This window comes from Ambystoma mexicanum, chromosome 3q (assembly GCF_040938575.1).
Source record: "Ambystoma mexicanum isolate Mex_15411 chromosome 3q, UKY_AmexF1_1, whole genome shotgun sequence".
Classification (NCBI taxonomy): domain Eukaryota; kingdom Metazoa; phylum Chordata; class Amphibia; order Caudata; family Ambystomatidae; genus Ambystoma; species Ambystoma mexicanum.
The window spans coordinates 1,165,634,105-1,165,658,180 of NC_090926.1; the positions used below are offsets into that span (position 1 = coordinate 1,165,634,105).

The following is a 24,076-nucleotide window of genomic DNA, read 5'->3' on the forward strand; positions in this document are numbered from 1 at the left end:
CAGAACAATCTAATGCAGAAACATTAAGCAATCTGGGAATTTCACATACCAGTGATCTGTTATGGTACTCCTCCGGTGCCGAGAGAAGATTAAAGAAAATAGATATTTGATTGTTTTTCAAAACTGTTAATCAGTAATGTCCCTCTTCCCTCGCTGAGTCTGAAATGTAACACTTCACGCACTTGCACTTGGAGAAATCCAGTCAGGCCTAGTACGCTAGATTTTCTGTTTAGATCATTTGGAAACTTCAAGGCCTAAGAATGACTACTGTATTCCCTTGTTCCCTTCCCACCTTGAAGTGCTTTGAAGCACTTTACCTGTGTATAAGTGCTTTACAAATAAACAATTACAATAACCTGGTTATATGATGGCAATAACTGTAGAATGGTGGGTGTGAGTACAGGAGTTTGGGAATCCTTGTGCATTATAGCGTGGGGAGTTATGTTGGCAGTAGTTTGCATGTGTTTTGAGAACCTGGGCATATGAAGGCAAGACCAAGACAATTCTGTGTGTTTCTATACATAGGATGTTAGTATCTGGCAAATGGTGTGGGTGCTTGGGTATATGATGGCAATGCTTGATATAGGGTGTGGGTACCTTCGGTATAATGCTGTTACATGGCATATGATGGGATTACCTGACCTTAAAATTGTAATAGATGATACATGCTACCTTGAAAATGCCTGGTCTCTGATGATAGTCCCTGGCAAATGATGTTACTCTGGCATTTGATGACTTTACTTCGTGATGATATATGCCATATGATGCAAGTACTTGAGAATATCATAGACATTTTTCTCAAATGATGGCAGTGTCTGGGTATACCAAATGGTATGGTTATCGGGGCAATAGCTGTTAGTAGCTAGCAACACTGAGTTAGTTTCTCTACACAAAGTAATTATTGGCTATAAAGTTGCTTGTTCCTAATACCCTGGACTTTACTTAATTCTTTCACTTTGACTAAGACTCAAAGATGAGTGATTAGTGCACAATACCTGATATTTGTATTTTGTTTTGTAGGTTTTTTGGGCTTTTCTGCTGCTCAGTTTTACTTTTGGTGGAGTCCGTTCCTGTGATCTACTGTGAGTCTGAGAAGCTACCACGCGTAGTTGGTGTTCTCTCTCCCCTGGAGGACCGGAGGCGCGCTGCAACACCGGGGTGAGACCACCAGCACTCTACCACCTGCGGCGACTGCACAGCCTTCTGCCATGCTAGGGGCGGCTGTCTGTCTGATTCTGCCGATCCTGTCACTGGTGCAAAGCAACCCCCGGGCAGGAGGTAGGTTGCTTTTAGTCCTGAGTTATATGAGAGGTTACACATCCAGCTCCTAAAGGGTGCTTGATGAAGGTTTGGTTTGAGAGTGAAATTGGTCCATACTGTTCCCCATGCAAACTGAATTACTTTTTGGAATCTAGTGTGTGAAGTTAGTGGTCAATAACTTTGAGTGAAGACAGAATATATATATATATATATATATATATATATATATATATATATATATATATATATATAGAGAGAGAGAGAGAGAGAGAGAGAGTATATATATATATATAGAGAGAGAGAGAGTATATATATATATATATAGAGAGAGAGTATATATATATATATATATATATATATATATATATATATATATATATATATATATATATATATATATACTGGCCACGGTAAACAGAGATGTTTCCTCAATACCCGTTATGCCGTAGTGCCAAGGACCAGCTTTCTTCTTCTTCAATGTATACAGATATAGCCTATAGAGACAATTTGAAGAGACTACCAAAAAGATTTATTGACAAACAGATTTTCTTTTTTTGATTATATACAAGTAAATAAAAAAAAATAAAAAAAAATAAAAAACCAAAAAAAAAATATATATATATTATATATTATATATTATATATATATAATCTAAACAGTTGGTTTTCTTTTATATATGTTCTAGTTGGGGATGCACCCCCCCCATATCCCAGTCCTTGGGTGTGCGTGGCTGGGAGGGAGCACTCAACCAGGGTGTCAGATTGTGAATCTCCTCTTCCCTCAGAGCACCTGCACTATGTGGCATGCACCCAGGCCTGCCACTGTGCTGCTGGATGTATAGCAGCATGAAGGATCCAGGCGTGGCCAGAGAGAATGCCATCCGTGTCCATGCATTCATGAAAATGAAGGCGCGGGGCAATGACACTCATGCCGCAGTAGCGTCGTAGTCAACAGTTTTAGGAAGTCACAAACGATGAGCTTGGAATTGGGAGTCCGTCAGACCTCTGCCAGATGGCTTGCTGGTCTCCGGCAGACTCTGCACACACCTTGAGTCTCACTTACAAATGAAAATATAACGTAAAGTTGTCAATAAATTGTACAAAGCAGGTTCTGTTCATAATAAGGAACTAAGATAATAAGTGCTAGTGCTGGGAAATAAGTCCTGGAGCGCATTCCTGGCAAACACCTGTATAAATCAAAATCTGGGGCTTCTTAGAAACCCACCACATTCTCAGCCCCCGACAATCTGGGTTCTGTCCTAGACATGAGACTGATACAGCCCTCCTCGACCTACAGATCCGATTCAGCGACTTCAGTGATGCTGGCAAACTCCCTCTCCTCTTGCTCTTCAACCTTTCCGCTGCTTTTGATCTCGTCGACATCCTGACCCTATACCACCAGCTGATTTCCTCTGCCCACTTCTCCCCTGTAGCCGCAAAATGGGTCTCTTCCTTCCTGGCCAATGGAACCTTCAGAGTCGTTTCTGGTGGAGCTATCACACTGTTCACACAAAACTTCTACAGTGTTCCACAAGGCTCCTGTGTCAACCCCACTCTTTACAGCGTCTACACGAAACCTCTATTTGACCACCTTGACTCTCTCGGCTTCTCTTGCACAAATGATGCAGATAACGCCCACATTCTGGTTGGTCTTCCGCGGCCTCTGCTTGTACGATGAGAAAACCGAGCTCCTCTGTGGTGGAACTCCTGCCCGCATTGCCAAACTTTACAATGCCTTTAGTTCATTCAACATTGATGGCCACAAGATCACTGTTGTGCCATCCATGAAAACGTTGGGTGGCTACTTAGATGCTACACTCAACATGTCACGCCAAGTCAACCATATTGCCTCCACTTCAGCCTTCAGCCTATGCCACGAATCCATGCAAGCAAACCTTTCCTCCCCTCTGACGCTCGCCTCATAGTTGCACAGGACTGCCCTCATTGGCTGTAAACTGGACTATTGCAGTGCCAGACTCTGCGGTACGGCTGAAAAAAAACCTAAACGAATTCCATGCAATACAAAACAGCGCTCTCTGTGCTGCACTGGACTCGAAAAACATGACCACATCTCTGATGCCAGAAGATCGGTTCACTGGCTCCCCATCAGTGAAAGGATCTAATTCACAATTCTTTCAATCTTACACACCTTTGCCTTTCAATCAACACGCCTTTGTACCTTGCTCAGAAACTCAACATACTGCTCCTGCAAGATGTTAGGGAGAATTCTCTGTTAAGGCTAATTTCCCAAACCTAGTGAGTCCCCCAGCAGCTTTGCTGGATTTTTGGGGTTTAATGTGTTCTCCTGCTAAGAGTGAGACTCTTTTTCTCCCACTTTTAGACATGATTTGAGATATCCTTTGACTTTGCAATGTGTTTAATGGGTTATGGGGTCTTTTAATCCATAGGGTTTCATGTGGTTTTTGGTAAGTGTGTTACATAGCACCCTCTGTGCAGTAACACAGGGGTGTCATAGTAACCCCCAAACATAGACTCCATACCCTGGGACTGACTACTGTCTCCCAGGGCATGTAAAGTCACCATTGACTTTACTAGTTTTAAATTGGGAACAGAACCAGTACAAACCATCATATTGTGGAAGTACTGGTAGGGGTAATTAGATTGCCCATGGGTCTGTTTTTCGAGGGGGCACTGTGCAGTCCCCCCTCATCGAGTTTCTGGCTGGTGGCAGTGGTTACCACGCGAAATATTCCTTAAGAATATTTACTATGGGATTTTCCCATTCATTTTAAACGCACCACTTTTTGGTGCAATGTTAAAGATACCCCCGGGTTATTTATTTAATATTTATTCCCCGGTTGGGTCTTTTCGCCAGGACTCGGTTTTAAAATGGCGTTTGTGTTCGCCTCTGTAACTCCAACCCAAGTCGAGCCCTTTGTTCCTCTTTTTGGCTGGCTTCTCCACAGATGCCTCCAAAAGCGGTGCCACTCTGTCTGGATCTACAGGATGTGTGGGAGGGGGGGTTTAGGCACCCTGGACTGAGTTGCCTCGGCAACTCAAGTCGCACTCTTCTGTGATTGGCCCAGTGGTGAGCCGCCCGGCTCACCACTTAGCATGTTTGAGTGACAGCTAGGACTGATGAATGGGGGTTTTATGCATGAAAGCAGGGCTTTGGGGACTGGAACTTCAGACGTCGCCACAGGACCAAAGAATCCGAAGAGGGAGAAGCTGAGCCGACCTGCAACGACGACACCACCGGTGGAGCCCTGCTGAACCGACTCACCACTTCTTCCAACGACAGAGGAGATCTTCATCCCGGGGAGTCTTCTTCCTTTGACTGGTGGGGATAACCAGTTTGCCTGCCTTTTCGCCTTCCCGGATCATCCCGTGGCCGCCTTGCCTGTGCCAAGCACCCCGGCAACCGGGATACCACGTTTTACCACTACAGCGAATAAAAGGGTAGTACCTTTTAACCGGAGAACTCCGCGGCTGGTTTCTTCCCTGGCAGTGCAACGACCTTCAGCTTTCCTCCACGTCGAGATCTTCTCTTCCTCTGGACGACACCGTGACTTGCACCTGCTGCCAGGAACAACTGCCCCCGCTGGAGGATTCTCTCCACTTTCAAGGTACTGTGTCTGCCTGGCCTCCCTCGCAACGGTCTGTGTGGGGTGTCTCTTAAATCCTCAAGCACTTGGGTTGGCCCTAGGCTGGCTAACTGAACTTTTCTGAGCTGAACTAATTCCTTTTTGAACTCCCTGCAAGACTTTTCAAGGCTTTTTAAACTGTGTGATCTTGGGCGCATTGGTGTTCTACTGTCTCCAAGAGGGAGCCTGGCCTCTGAACTTTTTGCTCACAAGTAGACTTTGACTTTCCTGCCTTGCTGGGTGCTTCTAAAGTATTGTGTTGTGTGCTTTTCCTAATTTCTGCCTTTTCCCTCCCTTTTTCTTAACTTATTGGAGTGCCATCTTTAGTTAAGCGCTCACCTCTGTCTGGAAATAAGTGGTGTTAACTAAGACTTGTCTAATAAGGAATAAGGGATGTATAAATATTAATAGTGACTGTGTTTTTTGAACTTGCTTACAATAATAGTGCTGGAGTGTTTCTAAGTGTGTCTTTTTAATAAATAATTATATACTTTGATACCAAAGCTCTGGTCAGTGTTTGCTTGTGCTACAGTATTTTGGTACCTATCTTGTATACTCTATATACTGTCTAACTCTTCTTGAGAGAGGTCTGGCTACTCAGCCACAGCTACCAGATAAATCTGGGTGGTACAGACTGCTACCAATTGGGTTTACTGCCAACATCTGTAGTCTTAAGCCTTTTGCAGTGGTCCCTAAGGGAACTGTACAGGTTTCTGCCTAACACTGGTGTACAGCGGTGGGATTTGTATTGAGTATACATTTTAGTGTGCTTATAGATACCTTAGTGCAACTAACCACAAAGCTTAGCACTAAAAAAAGTTATTTTCTAACCTGTCAACTATGGAAAGTTATAGTCAAGAGTCCCTTGCTACAAAAACTGCTGATTGTTTAAGAGTTCTCTGTAAGCATAAGAATCTCCTGACTAAAGGTAAGAAAATGGAGCTAATAGAAAGGTTGTTAGCAAACCAAAGTCTGGATGGTGGTTCAGAGAAACCTACCACTCCAGCAAATGTAGATAACAGCAATGATATTGATATTGATCCTAGTATTGATAACCCTGAGTCAGAAGCAGAAGAGGAGGGTGAGGATGATGTAGTTGTCCCCCCTAGGCCTCTACCTGCACTGCCAGCTGTACCTACTGGACCTTTACCAGGTCCCACACTTAGTCCTCAATATCTGGAACTAGAGAAAATGAAACTTGAATTGGAGTTTAAGAGACTTAATACTCAAGCAGAACAAAGACACCAAGAACTGAATCAAGAACTAAGGCTCAGGGAAATGGAGCTCAAGCATGAGTTAGAGATGAAAAAATGGTCTGTGGAAAATGCTTCTCTCTACGGATCCTCTAGGAGTTCCAGTCCCAAAAGATCCTGGATGCCTAAAGAGCTTGTGGGTATGTATGAGCCTAAGTTGGATGTGTTGGATTGGTTGAGTTTGTTTGAGTATAATCATGGGCTCCAGAACATTACAGGAAATGAGTTACTTTCCTGGTTGTTCTCTAGGCTCCCCCCTGTTGCAACTGATGTGGTAATGGAGTTGGGGGAGGAGGATAAGAAGGATTATGAATGTGTGAAGCTAGCTCTGATAGCTAGATTTGGGAAGACCCCTTCCCAGTACCTTAAGAGGTTTAGGACCCTCAAAAAGCATGATGGTACCCCTTGGGCTACCTGGGTGAGTGAAATTTTGAAGAACTTTGATGGATGGATTAAGGGTTACAAGGTGAACACTTATGAGGGAATGAACAATCTTGTGATGTTGGAGTCAATTTATGATGCCTGCTCTCCTGAGCTCAGACAGCACTTGGCTGATTCAAAGGAATTAGATTCCAGAAAACTAGCTAAGGCTGCTGACTTGTGGGCTGCCAACTGGGCTACTCACAAGGACTCTGGGGTAACTCAGAAAAAGGATGAGGGGAAACAGCCAAAATAGTACTCCAAAGAGAATTCTAATAATTCCAATCCCAAAGAGGGCCCCAAACAAAACAATAAGGGTAAGCCACAAGGGAAACCAAATCAGAGTAGTGTACCTTCTGGTGGTAAACCAGAAGGAGGTCAGAGCAAGCCACCATTCCAGAAAGCATTTGGTAAACGCTATGTTTGTAGCTCGCCTGACCATGTGAAAGGAGATCCCAGATGTAAGGGTAAACCTTCAGGGGTCCAGCTTGTCTCCTTAGCCTTCAATCCAGAGGAGGAAGTACAAATGGCAAGTGGAAACTTTCTGTTACTAGCTGATGAACCCATTGGAGTCGCAGCTAGTGTTTCTTTAGTGTCTCTGGGGTTGTGGGAACAACAGAATTTAGATGTATATAATTCTATCCCAGATAATACTAAAGAGTATTATAAGGACAGTGCCCAGGTGAATGGTCAGGAGACTCCTGCCATTAGGGACACTGGGGCCAGCATAACTGTGGTGGATAAACCATTTTTTCTTCAGGCAGAGGATGTTGCTAAGGCACCCAAATGCCTCACCAAGTTAGCTGGAGGGTCTGTGCATATGCTTCCCCAATTACCAGTTCTCATCCAGTGTAATGACATGACTATGAAGATACCTGTCAGCATACAAAGTGAGGTACCATGAAGGGTTCTGTTGGGTAATGACCTGAAGACTCTTGGAGTAGTGTCACATACCCCCAGACAGTTACAGGAGCTCACCAGACCTGCAAGGGAGAGAACAATGAGAGGTACTCCCAAGAAGAAGATAAAGAAGGAAATCACTCCTACTCCACTAGAGTTATGACTTGCTATCTCTGAACAACAAGAAGCAAAGGGGAAACCCAAGACCTCTAGGAAACAGCCAGCAGCAAGCACTCCAGTGCAGCCAACAAGGACTTCCCCAAGGTTGTCCAAAGTTACACCTGTAACTCCACCTCCAGCTGAGGCTGAGAGGGAGGTACAACCCTGTGTGGTTGAGCTAGACTCTGAAGAGGAGCTAGTGGAAGGCCAATAACTCATTGGAGATCTGGATCCTGTTGACCATCCTGAGCTGCAGTCTTTACTGGCAGAAGGTGGACCCAATAGGGCAGACTTCAGTAAGGGACAGAGGGAATGTCCAACTCTGGAAGGTCTTTGCCAACAGGCAGCTTCTCAGGCTGATGGGCAAGAGCCTGGGAAGTATAGGTTGCACTGGGAAGATGGCCTCTTCTACAGTGAACCAACTGAGTCTGCATCTGGAGACTACAAGCGGCTTGTAGTACCTCAAGAAAACAGACAACAGTTCTTGCAACTGGCCCATGAGATTCCTTTGGCTGGTCACTTGAGTTTCAAAAAGACCAAGGAAAGGCTCTCACTCTACTTTTATTGGCCAAAAATGGGGGCTGAGGTAGATAAGGTTTGCAAGAGCTGCCACACCTGCCAAACTTCTGGTAAGGTTGGTTCCAAGAAAGTGGCACCTTTAGTGCCTCTCCCAGTTGTGGGAGTCCCATTTGAGAGGGTAGGGATTGGCATTGTTGGTCCCCTTGATCCCCCAACCTCCTCAGGCAACAGGTTTATCCTTGTTGTAGTAGACCATGCTGCTAGGTACCCTGAGGCAATTCCTATGAGGACTGTTACAGCTCAGGCTGTGGCTAAGGCCCTCCTGGGTATCTTTACCAGGGTTGGGTTTCCTAAGGAGGTAATCTCTGACAGGGGGTCAAATGTTATGTCCCACTACATGAAAGCCATGTGGAAAACCTGTGGAGTTACTTACAAGTTCTCTACCGCCTACCACCCTCAGACAAACGGATTGGTAGAAAGGTTCAACAGAACCATGAAGAGCATGATAGGTGCTTTAGAAGATCCCCTTAAAAGAAACTGGGACCTTCTATTGCCATGCCTTCTCTTTGCTTATAGAGAAGTCCCTCAGGAGGGAGTAGGTGATTCTCCCTTTGAACTTCTTTATGGCCATCCAGTCAGAGGTCATTGGCCCTGATTAAGGAGGGGTTGGAGAGTGCTCCTTCCCCCAAGCCAGTCAGAGTGACTGACTATGTGAAAGGTCTCCGGAGGAGAATGCCACACATGATGGCAGAAGCTAGTGATAACCTGAAAGCTGGGCAAGCTTTGGTCAAGCATTGGCATGACCAAAAGGCTAACATGGTTGAGTTCACTCAAAACCAGCTAGTTCTAGTTATGATCCCCACAAGGCAGAGGGCCTTGCAAGATAAATGGATGGGACCCTTCAAGGTTGTGGGTAAACTTGGAGAGGTGAACTATCTGGTGGACTTGTGCAATTCCAAGGAGGCTCCCAGAGTCTTCCACACCAACCGACTAAAGGCGTATGTCTCCAGGCCTGAAGTAGGAGCCTTGCTTCTAGCTTCAACAGAAGAGGAAGAAGAGATTGAAGCTCTCCCTGATCTCCTCAGAGGCTTACCCTTGGATGAAAAGATTGAAGGAGTAAATCTCTCTTCAAATCTGACAACTGAGCAACAAGAAGAGTGCAAATCTATGTTAAATGAGTTTGCCTCTTTGTTCTCACTTTCACCAGGCTTGACCCCGTGGGGCCAGCATGATATACTCACTGGTGACTGTCTGCCAGTCAAAAGCAGAGGATATAGAATATCAGAAAATGTAAGGACCCACATCAAAGGGGAGGTCAAGAAGATGCTTGATCTCGGGGTAATAGAGCCCTCTACTAGTCCATGGTCTAGCCCAGTTGTGTTAGTACCAAAAGCAGGATCCAAAGAATTGAGATTCTGTGTGGATTATAGAGCTCTTAATGCAGTCACTAAGACTGATGACCACCCTTTGCCAAGGACAGATGAGTTGGTGGATAGACTTGGTTCAGCCAAGTTCCTCAGCACATTTGACCTTATGTCAGACTATTGGCAAATAACCCTGACAGACCATGCCAAGGAGAAGACTGCATTTCCTACCCCAGTTGGCTTATACCAATTTAAGGTTATGCCTTTTGGATTGAAAAATGCACCTGCAACATTCCAAAGGATGGTAAATCAAGTTCTGGCTGGGATGGATGACTTCTGCATGGCATACTTGGATGACATTGCAGTATTCAGCCAATCCTGGGAAGAGCATGTTAACCACATAGGACATGTTTTGCAGGCTCTTGGACAGGCGAATCTGACCATAAAGGCAAGTAAATGCCAGATTGGTCAGAGTAAGGTGGTCTACTTTGGGCATGAGGTAGGAGGTGGAGAAATAAGGCCTTTGCTCAGTAGGATTGAAGCTGTGCAAAATTGGACAACACCTACTACTAAAACCGAGGTGAGGGCCTTCCTAGGCCTCACTGGGTATTACAGGAATTTCATGGTGGTCGGTCAAAAGACCGAAAAAAAAATCTCGAAATACAATAATCTCGAATCCAAAATCCCGAAAAAAAAAAGTCGAATTTTTTATTTATTTAATTATATGCTTTTTTGGGGTCAGGTAAGTAAAAAAAATGGGTTAAAATAAAAAAAAAATAGAAAAAAGGGGGGTTGGGGGGGGAACCCCCCCATTTCGAACAAAAAACGTCATTAAAAAAAAATTCGACTTTTTTTTTTTCGAGATTTTGGATTCGAGATTATTGTATTCGGGATTTTTGTTTTCGGTTTTATGACTATAAACCGAATTTCATAGAGAACTATGGGACCTTAGTTTCTCCACTGAATGTAATCTCCTCTCCAAAATTATTCCCTAAGAAGGTCAAATGGAATGAGGAGTGCAATCAGGCCTTTGAAAACCTGAAGAAAGCTCTATGCCAAGCACCAGTATTGAGAGCTCCTGACTGTCACCAAACTTTCATTGTGCAGACAGATGCTTCTAATGTAGGTATAGGTGCAGTCCTTAGCCAACTGGATGAGAAAGGTAGGGAGCACCCCATTTGCTTCATCAGCAGAAAACTGAAGCATCCTGAGACAAGGTGGGCAACAATTGAAAGAGAATGTTTTGCTATTCTGTGGGCACTGAAGAAGTTTAGGCCATACTTGTATGGTTCTACTTTTGTCATTCAGACTGACCACCAACCCTTGAGATGGTTGATGCAAATGAAGGGGGAAAACCCAAAACTACTGAGATGGTCAATCTGCCTGCAAGGGTTTGATTTCACCATTGCGCACAGGTCAGGGTGTCACCACCAAAATGCTGATGGTCTCTCTAGGATGTATGTCATTGACTAGAGGTATGAGATTCATCCAGGAGTGGATTAAATCCTCCTGTCCCTTAGTCTGGGGGGGGCGAGTGTTAGGGAGAATTCTCTGTTAAGGCTAATTGCCCAAACCTAGTGAGTCCCCTAGCAGCTTTGCTGGATTTTTGGGGTTTAATTTGTTCTCCTGCTAAGAGTGAGACTCTTTTTCTCCCACTCTTAGACATTATTTGAGATATTCTTTGACTTTGCAATGTGTTTAATGGGCTAGGGGTCTTTTACTCCATAGGGTTTCATGTGGTTTTTGGTAAGTGTGTTACACAGCACTATCAGTGCAGTAACACAGGGGTGTCATAGTGACCCCCAAACATAGACTCCATACCCTGGGACTGACTACTGTCTCCCAGGGCATGTAAAGTCACCATTGACTTTACTAGTCTTAAATTGGCAACAGAACCAGTACAAACCATCATATTGTGGAAGTACTGGTAGGGGTAATTAGATTGCCCCTGGGTCTGTTTTTCGAGGGGGCACTGTGCAGTCCCCCCTCGTCGAGTTTCTGGCTGGTGGCAGTGGTTACCACGCGAAAAATTCCTTAAGAATATTTACTATGGGATTTTCCCATTCATTTTTAAACGCACCACTTTTTGGTGCAATGTTAAAGATACCGCCGGGTTATTTATTTAATATTTATTCCATGGTTGGGTCTTTTCGCCAGGACTCGGTTTTAAAATGGCGTCTATGTTCGCCTCTGTAACTCCAACCCAAGTCGAACCCTTTGTTCCACTTTTTGGCAGGCTTCTCCACAGAAGCCTCCAAAAGTGGTGCCACTCTGTCTGGGTCTACAGGATGTGTGGGAGGGGGGTTTAGGCACCCTGGACTGAGTTGCCTCGGCAACTCAAGTCGCACTCTAGTGTGATTGGCCCAGTGGTGAGCCGCCCGGCTCACAACTTAGCATGTTTGAGTGACAACTAGGACTGATGAATGGGGGTTTTCTGCATAAAAGCAGGGCTTTGGGGACTCGAACTTCAGACGTCGCCACAGGACCAAAGTGCAACAACCTTCAGCTTTCCTCCACGTCGAGATCTTCTCTTCCTCTGGACGACGTGGCAACTTGCACCCGCTGCCAGGAACAACTGCCCCCGCTGGAGGATTCTCTCCACTTTCAAGGTACTGTGTCCGCCTGGCCTCCCTCGCAACGGTCTGTGTGGGGTGTCTCTTAAATCCTCAACTTACCACTTGGGTTGGCCCTAGGCTGGCTAACTGAACTTTTCTGAGCTGAACTAATTCCTTTTTGAACTCCCTGCAAGACTTTTCAAGCCTTTTTGAACTGTGTGATCTTGGGTGCATTGGTGTTCTACTCTCTCCAAGAGGGAGCCTGGCCTCTGAACTTTTTGCTCACAAGTAGACTTTGACTTTCCTGCCTTGCTGGGTGCTTCTAAAGTATTGTGTTGTGTGCTTTTCCTAATTTCTGCCTTTTCCCTCCCTTTTTCTTAACTTATTGGAGTGCCATCTTTAGTTAAGCGCTCACCTCTGTCTGGAAATAGGTGGTGTTAACTAAGACTTGTCTAATAAGGAATAAGGGATGTATACATATTAATAGTGACTGTATTTTTTGAACTTGCTTACAATAATAGTGCTGGAGTGTTTCTAAGTGTGTCTTTTTAATAAATAATTATATACTTTGATATCAAAGCTCTGGTCAGTGTTTGCTTGTGCTACTGTATTTTGGTACCTATCTTGTATACTCTATATACTTTCTAATTCTTCTTGAGAGAAATCTGGCTGCTCAGCCACAGCTACAAGGTAAATCTGGGTGGTACAGACTGCTACCAATTGGGTTTACTGCCAACACCTGTAGTCTTAAGCCTTTTGCAGTGGTCCCCAAGGGAACTGCACAGGTTTCTGCCTAACACAAGACCCTTACACTCCTCTCACAGCCACTGCCTTATCTTACCAAGATTTAACTGCATAAAAGTTGTGGGTTCCAGCATCCTGGTTCGTGTGGCCAGGCTCTGAAATAACCTCCTTCCTCACCTTCGCACTGAACCATCCTACACCTTGTTCAGGAAAAAAGTAAAAACCCACCTGTTCAACTAATCTCACTGCATTCCATCGTCAAACTGTACTTTCTGTAGTTAGCGCCTAGATGCCCTTGGGCTTTGTGTGCTGCTATAAATGCAAAAAGATATTCATTAATTAAGCCCTCTGCCAAATATTTCATTCACCAGTATTCAGTTTTGCACATTCACATTCAATCTCCCAAATTGCAAAAGGCCGCTTTACAATCCAACTAAAAGATTTTTTTAAAAACATATATTGAGACCTAACATCCATCTTCTATAGCCTACTGTTTTTCATGTATTTCTTCCTGATTTACTGGTTTCGACCATCATGATGTCTGAGGACCTGGCAGAGCAGCACGTCTGATGCACTCCAGAGGTTAAGGGATTAGGTGCTGTAGGGGAACAGGCCTGCCTCGCTGGCTGTGCGGACTGCCTGGTTGGTGGCAGTTACTTGTAGTTGATATTGTGTTGCTTTCTGTCATCTCCACTTACATCCAGCAGCCAGCCTGTGTTCTCCATGAAGGATACAAGATAAGATGCTAAGATGGCCGGCCTTTCTCCAGGAAGCCTGCCCGTCATGAGCACACACATTATTAGTTTTCTCTCTCTGGCATCCTTACATGTCCACGCCAGGACGCTGCTGTGTTTTTCCACAAAGTTTAAATGGGAGACACTTATCTCTGAGTGGCAAGGACCATCAGATTTGAAAGAATGTGAAAATAATGTTGGAGTTGTGATGACCGTCCCAATACCAATGTCTAATAAATCCCAGTCGCTTTGGCCTGTACTTTGAAGAAAATCATGACAGGTCCTCAACAGGATCCACACAACAGCAACTTCTCAGATTGGGGCTTTGCCCAAGTGCTCATCTCCTCCCCCGTGGAGACATGTTTCTATGGTGCCTGCCTCTTTCTGTGTACCATGAGAGAAGCAGATTGGCAACATTTAAATGTACTCTACTGCCAAGAGCCATACCCAATTACCAACGAATTGTACCACCTGCTAAAATCACAGTGGAGCCAGCTATTTGTATTTTGAATTTTATTTTGAGATTTATATAGTGCTTTTTACCAAAGATATTCACAAAGAAGCAGTGAACAGTACATTAGAATCAGCATAAACAATTGTATTCGGTATCGGCCAATAGCAATCAAGCAGTAGACTGGCGTAGGTGATTTTTAAAGGAGGAGCGGTTATAGATCGGAGAGATAGTGGAATAAGATTACAGTGGAGAGGGGCCAGCAGTTGAAAGGATCGAAAACGAGATTGTGCACAAGAGCCACGTGGAACAGTAAGTAAGGAAAGTTCAGCAGAGCGGAGAGGACGAGACGGAGAGTAAAATGAAATAAAGAGAAGCGAGATAATCAGGGGCAGGGCCGTGTAAATAGCTGAGAATGAAAGGAGGGCCATCCAAGCGAGTCAAGCTAGCCAAAAGACTGAGCCCAGCAGACCCACTTTGTGGACTGATGCTGAGATGTCAGCCTCACCGACTACAGGCCCACGTGGTGAGCCACCACACCAAAGCAACCTTGAGGATACTGGCATGTTGACTGTGCCTGGTGGTAGCACCCATTGGCTCTAGTTTGCATGTTTCTGCCTGCTGTGCCAGCTTCTGACACCACTATCACTGCCTAGCCCCCACAATACTGAGTGCTCAGCCTTCGGGTATTGGAGAGCAGCACACATTGTGAGGATCCCATGTTGCTACGCCGGCATACTCCTGTGTGCCCCCTCCACCTGAACTGACCCCCATTCACTGGTGAGGTCAGTGCTTTGGTTCCTTTAAGCATCACTGTTTCCATCTTTTTTGGCGGTTGGTGCCCTGCCTCTGCATCTCCACAAAAGCCATCTAACCATCGCTGCCAAATAACCGTGTTTGACCATAGGAAAGCCTGACCGCTTGGGAACAGTGATTATTCTAGTACGGAAAATGGGCCTCGTTATGTGTTTGGAGGTAACCGAAAAAACAAGAGGTAACAGTATTATCTGCTGTTTCTCCTTCCTGAACAAGGCAATACCTCCAGCATACGCATGGAGGTATTATCTGTAAAGAACTGAGGCACTTCCTCTGACGGTATTACCTGCGAAGGTCATTCCTCAATTCTCCAGTTAAGTCATATTGGAGATCAGAATGGAGAATAACAAAATCTCCTTATCCAGCAGGCGGTCAACGATTACCATCGGTACCAACTGTAATTCTCCTGGACCATTTTAATGTTTGAACAGAACTTAAGGAGAAATCTTTGGTCAGGGCACGTCTCGTGGATCATGGCTCATCGTCATGCCACTCTGCTTGCCCAAACCAGGTACTACATGAATAAGCTACAAATGCTGTAAAACCCGGCCACCCATTTGGTGGGTGGCCTACCCAGATATGCTCATATCCTCCCAGTGCTTCGAAGCCTTCGTTGGCTTCTCGTGGAGAGTAGGGTAAAGTTTCAAGCTCTTTGCGTTGTTCAACGCGCGTATTGCGGGTTGGGTGCTTCCTATCTTTGTGACAGGTTTATTCGTTATATGACACCCAGAAATCTTCGGTCTTCTAATCTTTGTCTTCTTCGGGTTCCCCGGTTTCGGAAAGTGACTGTGGGTGTGAGCGAGCGTTCTCCGTGACTGCTTCTATTTTATTGAACCCCCTGCCCCTTTCTCTTCGTTTGGTTGAACACCATCTTTCTTTCCGGAAAGCTCCGAAAACGTTCCTCTTTGTATCACCGGTAGGCTAGTTCTTTTGTTATTCTGCTCACTTCTGTTTTGGTTTCCAAAAAAGTGCCAGGATACCTACAGCTCGCAGTGCGCTATACAAATGATATTCACATAACATAACAACACAAAACTAGTGATACTCTACAATATGCACTACATACTAATGCCCCACATCTCCGAATAGAGCAATGGCCAATAGGAAGTGTTTTTTAGAAGAAATCCACTCCTAAAATCAGGGTGGCCACATTTTTTAAATACAAAAACCGGGTCGGCCACCGACATAGAAGTAGGACTACAGTTTAGCCACATAGGACTCCAATGAAATTGTCGTCCTACTTCTATGTCGGTGGCATTTTTCGCACAAAGTACTTGTAAGTACGTGTTTCATTGAAAGCTCAAAGCTCTCATTGGTGGAGAGAAGTCCTGGAGGAAGCGTGAGGGCATCAAACACAAGCAAAACGCAAGCGTTTAATGCCATCCCCCTGCATAATTTCGGCATTTGTTTGATGGTCACCTGCAAAAAACAGCCAGCCATTCCCAAAACCCGGGATGGGGTTTCAAAACTCAAAAAAGTCTCGGGATGCTGGGACTAAGGGCAAAATAATGGGATGGTCCCGGGAAATCTGGGACGTCTGGTCACTCTACTAAAATGCAGCCATTAAGGGCCAAAAGGTTACATTTTCGAAGACCCCTAGGATGAGTGGGAAATCCCCAAGTGGCATGCCAGCTTTAGAGAGAGCGTGTAGAGAACACAGTCCTTCATCGTTTAGCAGGGGCTCCCTGCTCCATGGTGGCAGAGAGCTTCCCATATTTATGGTGAGATGCTGACTTTATGTTTCTAGTTTCCAGACCTCTCATCGCAATGAACGGCAATGGAGGATGCACCAAAAGTCTCAAATGAGCCCTTGCCCAGGGAACTATGACCACTGTTGCAGATACGTCCCTCTGTATTGGCATCCCTCTCTAGCCATCACCTAGAGTCCATCCATTATATTATTTTGGCTGCTGGATCATTAATATACATATTTCTCCAAGAGGCCACTGGCATGCTGCTGGCAATGGGATACATGTTTTTCCATCGAATCTTTTCCATCGAAGGTAAGTACCATCAACATTTTCAAATGATAAAATGTGCATCGAATGCATTTTTTCTTTAAGGGGGGGTCTCCCCCAAACCCCTGTTTTTCTAACCCTTAAAAACACACCCCAAACAAAATTAACCCTTTACCCCACAAACATATGCAGAAATATGCATTTGATGCATATTTTATAGTTGGAAACAATTCGATGGAAATACCCTCGATGGAAATTTTTTGGGTGGAAAGTCTACATACCCTGGAAATGCTGTGGCTGTAATGCATCCGTGGCTGTGTCAGGCGTGAGTTGGATCTGAGCCCCATTGTCCATTGGTCACTCTCACGACAAGTCCGCTGGGGCTCACAGAGCCTATCAGCACTCGAGTGTGGCAGGGGGTGAAAGTTCGATTTAGAAAGACTGCTCCGTGCCGCACGAAGCGGTCCTTCTAAATCGGTCCTTTTTTCTTTCAGAAATGTTTTATTTTCAGGAACGCTCTCCTTGAGTCATGATTCTTGTAGCGTGGCAATTGCCTAACAAAACTTGGTTCTCAGATCTTTTGGGCATCGTGATTCTCAGGCGTTTCACCTTCTAAAGAGGTTACAAACGAGGGCTTGCCCCTCAGACGTCTGGCCTTGTTTATCCACAAGCTCCTGAGTCTTCTCTATAATGAAAACACAAGATGGCAGGTGAGAAAAGCATTACAAGTCGTTCTCTTTCAGCCCTCATGTGGCCAAGTTCTGCCGTCCATTTACAAAGGGACACGCCTTCGCAGCGAGGCAGCAGAGGGTGACACTCACTCAAAGGGGCCTTTTGGGTGCCACGACCTTGATCCCCCAGGTGTTGGACCCTGAAGGAAGCCAATGCAGTGATGAAAGCGTGTTGTGGAAGGCTCATGGGGAAAGCCACGAGGCAGTAGAAGCAAGACGACTCGCAGCAACACAGGTTCGATCCCCGGGTCCGCGCTTAGAAACCTCTGGGTATTAAGCACGTTATAAATAACCTATCATATCATATCAGTGGAGCCGAGGAACAAAGCTGCAGAGGGCAGGATCGAGCCATGTGCAGCTCAGACCCAGGATGCGGCCACGGGCCATCCATCACCTGAACCTCAAAGAAGGAAGCCTGGACCCTCAAAAGGCCTCCAGCCGGAATGGGAGCCTTTTCTGAGCCACTGAATCCATGTCACAGACCTGCACACACACTGCAGCACCACCTCTGCATGCAGCTTGTACAAAATGGGCCCAGTTACATGCTACCCTTGGAGGGGTCCTGGAGCGACAGGAGTAGTCCTCCACTCTCGTGCCCATGCACTGTGGAAAGTGTGGCACCACCAACCCTGCTGCCCGCCCCCCACGCCCTGTCCTATCCGTTCAACAACAATTGGCAGCCAGGGCGACAACATGGAGGCAACTACTGCAAATGCAGTTACCTCTGCATAAATGCATCAACATATGTGGTAGTACCATGTATGGTAATACCTATGTCTCTAATGTTGTCCAATGGAACTCCAACATGGGGAATGATTACACGGTATGCTTGACGCTATATCATGCAGATCATTCCATTACCGCGCGCGGCAATGGTATTCTAGTTTGCCACTATTTCTCATACCCTTAGTGTAGCAGTGTGGCAAAACACTCAACACACTTTTCCTATCTTTACACCCGGCTGATGAAATAAGGCCCATGGTTATCCAACTCCAGGCCACAAGAGCCGGATCCAAGTTGGATTTTCAGGATACCCCTCATTAATATTAATTACGGGTCCAGCGGTAACCCTGCCAGCAGACCCGAAAAAAGTTACCGCGGCCAGGAAGTCAGGCGCTGGTGGGAATGGGGACACAGGAGCACTGTTAACACGCTGCCGGTGCTCCCGTGAGAACTCTGTGAGTAGGTGCCATCCCGCCCAGTAGGTCTGACCCTGGCCGGAGGCACCCATCCGCAGTGTTGTACTGTGCAGATCCGGAAACAACGGTGCCGGTAGGGTTACCTGCACCCTTGTTTCCGGACCGGCACCGTTGGAATGAGGCCCAATGAGTCTAAATGTATGCACATTTTTGCTCATGAATATTAATGAGGGATAGCATGAAAAACCTGTCAGGTTTGCTGCCCTTGATGCCTGGATTTGGACAATTCTAAAAGCAATGCCAGACAGAGTGATTCCAGAAAAAGAGCAAAATAGTACTTGCCATTTCTATGGCAATTCTGACTCTCATACCTGAACTGGCAGTCGGTATAGTGTGCAAGCAAATGAAAACATGTAGTCATCATATATTTCATGTCAGGTGGGTTGCACTGGCTTCCCAGTTATTCCCATTGTGGTTCAATAGACATTGCCTGCTTTATATGGATCTTCAGAGTACTGTGCCATCATCAACAAACTCCTGTGTGCACAAGCTGCCATGCAAACATGACCTGGGTACATAGGGATGGCCCTGTGTTACTGTAGGGTTAGCTCTGAAGCCCATGTGTTTATCAATGCATGCAGCAATGTGTCTACATGTGTGTGTGTGGTGCCCAGCCTACATACATATTATCCAGGTCAGGGTGGTATTTGATGTCTAGGATTTCTGTGGCTGGGCTATGTGGGTGGACATTGCACACATGTTTGTATTGCTAAGGTTTGTGCCACACATCGGTTGTATGTTTACGGTTTACATGTGCCTGTTGTGGCGCACCTGCCCCCTGGATTTGGTGTGATAAGGGCCAAATGGGTGCACCCCATCACACTCACCACATTATGGTAGCCTACGATGGGTGTCTAGTCAAATGGTCGAATCTAAAAGGTCGACAGGTCAAATGGTCGACTCAATTTGGTCGACAGGTGAAATGATCACATTTTTTTTTAAATTATATATATTTTTTGGGTTTTCGTTTAGGGAAAAAAAAGTGGGTTTTAGCAAAAAAAAGGGGGCTGGGGGGACCCCCCCAAAATAAAAAAAAGTGAAAAAACAAAAAAGAAATTCGATCTTTTGACCTGTCGACCCTTTGGTGTCGACCATTTGACCTGTCGACCTTTTAGATTCGACCATTTGACCTATAACCCTACGATGGCCTAGCACTTCCACTTGACTCTGCTGATAGTGTGCTGCCCTATTGGGAATGGTATTTTGTCACCCACGCAACACAACATTGACTTTTAAAAAGTGGGAAGAATGAATCAGTCAATAAATGTGTTCACTTGCATACTGCACCCAGTTGCGTGAACCTCCTCTTGGCCCTGGTGTAGTCATTGTGGGCTATGGTGCACTGGAAAGATTGGCCATGTTTATATTGCTGATGGGCGCCAGATCATTCAAGACGTCACTCACGATCGAGCTGGTGTGGGTATTCTCATCAGGTGTCGCCCGGTGGGAAGCAACTTGTTAGGGGGTGCTCTGGTGATGCTTGATGGGCCTGAGGGGGGCAACTGTTCTGCCTCACCCCGGGATCTGCCACTGAATGTGATCCATGCTACCACTCTCCGCCCTCTGCAACTCATCCAGAACAGGACTGCGAGACTTGTCCTTGCCTCAAGCCCATGGATCGTATCTCTCCTGCCCTGAAATCTCTGAATTAGCTGCCAGTGGCTGCAAGGGTTAAGATCAAGACCCTTTGCAACTCCCTCAGGGTCAGTTGCTTCTCCAAGCAACAAGTTGGTGGTAGATCTCTTTCTTCGGCAGGGGCTTCCCTCTGGATCAGCCTCCTCACCTCCCTGAAACTTGAGGAGTACCATCTTCGGTTCTGGAAGCACCTCAAGACCTTCCTCTTTGCCTCTGCCTTCTCTCTTCCTCTCCTCTGCTGATCTCTGTCTGTTTCTGCACTGAGCACCTGGCTACCCTCTGAATTTGTGCCCAGATCCCTGCCCACCCAGCTGCATACTCGCACTGTCTCCTGGCAACCCTTTCCACTTGGGTCTGTATCTGCAACCCTACAGTCGCTTTACCCACACTTATTAGACACCTGTTGTCTGCGCTTCATTCTTGCACTTGCCTCCTGCTGGCCGCACTACCTGTTGTTTTTGATCACGTGTTCAGCACTTCCAACTCCTCCCCTCCCCCTGCACTTTCCCCCGTACCTCTCCCCTGCACATGCGCGTTCTCAATGTCACTGGGCCTAGTAAGATCGTTGTTTTCTCCTCCCTTGTAATCCTCCCTTGCCTCGTCGCGCCTTGAAACACTTGTGTATGGGCGCAATATAAATAAAATATCATATCATTCCAAGCCTGCCATTAGCCATTGTATATTACTATGACATGTTGGTCGACAAATTGGGTGGCCACGCTCTGTGTGGTGTACTCCACTGCTGTACAGTCTAGGTGCAGGCTCCTAAACCTCCTACAGAGATGCTGCAGCCACTGCTAGAGGGAGATGTAATGGGCTGGTGCCATATGGAACAGTTCTGTGGCAATTGTTCCCTGTTATATTTTCATTTAGGAAAATGTTTGTTTTTACAGGCTTTCCCTCTCTCTAGAATGTGGCTTTGCAGATAAATGGCCTGTATACAACAGGCCTGGATCCAGGAATGTTCATCTGGGTGGGACAGGTTTGTGATCAGGAGGGCCCAATTTCCATTGGGTGTGGGTGTGAGTGTAGGAGCCCCCTAACCACATTGATTCAGATTTCCTATATCTGTGATCCAGCAAAACAAATTCCCGGATCCAGAAAAGGCAATTTTCTAGACACCTGCCCATAGGACTACTTGAATATCTGATCAGGATGCTTCTAATGATTGCACTCAGTGGCAGATTTAAGGCAAACAGCTTCAGGCGTTGACAGAGGGCCCTGGTTAGGCTGTGCATGTTGTGGAGCTTAGGACAGGAGTAGTTAAGGGCTGTCACAAGTGCAACATATATTCCATGTTTTCTATCTGTTTTTCCTAACAAATTGATTTGCCCAGGATCACTCCATCTGTTCATGTGGGAAATCTGCTTTCCCCCTCCATCCGCTCATCCCTTCCAAAATCACATGCTCTACAGTACCATTGCAAAGTCTTCTGCTCTACTCTTCCATCCGCTCCCTTCCATAAACTACCACATTACGTTTATCTCCCATTTGCTGCTCACTTCACCTTCCATCCACACTCCCCATCTCCATGAGGAAAACTATTTCCAAAGCATGAAAAAAAACTGTACACTGCCGACCTCTAAACAAGAGCTTTAGAGGTGAATCCCAATTAACCATACAGAACAAACGTTGTGTATAATTTTTCAACATAATTCAATAAATTAGCTAGAAAAACAGTACATAGAAAAAGAGAAGCATGCAAAATAGTGTGGCAACATCAATTTACCGATATTCCCATATATATTCCCATTGCCCCTGCACTTGCACAATCTCAATGTCACTTGACCTAGTTAGATCGTTGTCTTGTCCCCCCCTTTGTTCCCCTCCCCTAACTCGTCGCACCTCGAAACACTTGTGTATATAGGCGCATTATAAATGCCATAGCATATCATATCATACCTTCCTATCTGCTCCCCCTTTCTATTCTATCCACTGCTCCTTCACCTTTCACCCCTAAACCCCTTCCATCAGCCCCCCCTCACCACTCCCACCTACTTGGCATGGCTGCAGAGAATCAAGGATGATGCCTCCTCCTAGAGCCGAGGTCTTCAAACTGTGGGGCGTGCACTCCCCAGGGGGTCGCAGCTGCATCCCAGGGGGGGGGGCGCCAGAGCCCAGCATGAAATGTAAAAAAAAAATGGGTTTTTTTGTTGTTTTAGATTGGAGGAAACGGTAAGGGGCAGCTCACATGGACAGACTGGACCATAAGGCGGTCTTAGGCACCAATGAAAAAATGGCCAGCAGTTGCAAATGGATATTCTGTCCTTTAGTCACAGACTGTTTGAATAGTACCCAAGGGGTTGTTTTTTGTTCAAATGTAAAATAATTGTGATATTCAAAGAATATTTATTCAGCAACAATGGTCAAAACTACTAGCTGCATAGTGAAGTAACTCCTCAAACTGGCCGACATTGGCCAAAAAAGTGGCCCATTTTGACTGGCCTACACTAGCATTTTGCATTTTTGGTACGGTCATCGTTATATTGCCCTATAGGCCAGTCCAAGCCTGTCGGCTCATCCATAATGGGTGAGGGGGCGTCCACCCACTGGCCACCTCACTCATTATGGAGGAGCCAAGGAGCCAGCCCAGTGAAACACTGAGCACTCCCTCAGCTGCTTTTTCCAGCGCAGGGAGTGCTCCTGGGCTGGCTGATCTGTCAAAGCGAAACACTGTTTGCCTTTGACAGTTAATTACCCAGCCGCACATGATCACTGAGCCCTGCAATGCTGGGGGTGTTTTGCTTCGCCAGCCTTGCATAGCTCATTGGAAATGCTGGTTGGGGCATACACATACGGGCAGAGCAACCTGGAGCGGGGCATTTTAGCAACCACGGGCAGGCCCCTGCAGAAGGTACGTTTATGGCGATTTATTTTTTATTTAAATGTGTATGGATCTGTGTATGCTTGTGTTATGGGACTGTGGTGGGAGCAGGATGGGCGGCAGCACTGGGATAGTGGTGGGAGTAGGGTGGGGCGAGCCCAGGGTCTGTACTGGGAGTAGGGTGCGGTGACGGCATGCAAACGTTCATAGCGATTTCTACATACTTTCCATCTGGCACTTTTGGGGTGGCCCGGCCTACCCAAACTTTGCTCCGGGGGGGCCCAGGCCAAAAAAGTTTGAAGACAACTGTCCTAGAGTAAGGGGGTCATTTTATTTTGAATCCTACATTGCATGGAGGGGACCTCTCCTGTTTGGACATGTTTGCACAAGGCCCTCTACATGCAATTTTATTTGTTTCCACCAAGTACTGGGAAAGTAAGTCAGGTGGTTTTCCACCAGAATAAAAAGACATGCTGGTGGAAAACCTATCAGATTTGGCAGTGGGACCTGTAAGAGCAGACATACGTGTTAAGTTCACTCTGTTCTGCAACTTTGCCTGCAAAATCATACAAAATCATGCAGCGCATAATATGTGGCAGTAAATGCTTTTAGGACCACTTCTTCCACTTTGCTGGACTTTGGAAAATGGCCTCCTATGAGTGTGACTTTATTTTACCCATCCTGAATGGACGCCTGCAAGTTCCAGCATGGAAATGAATGAGAATTTACAAAAAATCTCAGAACGACACAAAGTGAAATTGATTGCATGACATGGTCATTGTTTCACACAGCTTGTTCTGTACCCCACAATTACTAATCACCCAACAAGCGCACTTAAATAGCTTATTAAAACCTTACATCTTTTTAAGAATAAAGTACCACAGCATCGGTCACTGCCAGTTGCCTTTTTCCCATCTGTAATCACTTCCTGTTGTAAATAGTCTGCAGCT

At 45.8% G+C, this 24,076-nt stretch overlaps 1 protein-coding gene across 4 annotated transcripts in view; it reads left to right on the top strand.

Annotated features, from left to right (window-relative positions):
* The window catches only part of TGFBR3L (transforming growth factor beta receptor 3 like), a 179,535-nt gene that overhangs the window by 32,158 nt on the left and 123,301 nt on the right, over positions 1-24,076 (top strand). For 3 of the 4 annotated variants that reach the window (XM_069603994.1, XM_069603996.1, XM_069603995.1), the window contains one exon: positions 1,021-1,278. In XM_069603994.1, coding sequence (XP_069460095.1) covers positions 1,209-1,278 — 70 coding nt within the window. In that variant the 5' untranslated portion in view covers positions 1,021-1,208. The remainder of the gene's footprint in view (positions 1-1,020; positions 1,279-24,076) is intronic. The other variant, XM_069603997.1, reaches the window with a different exon arrangement.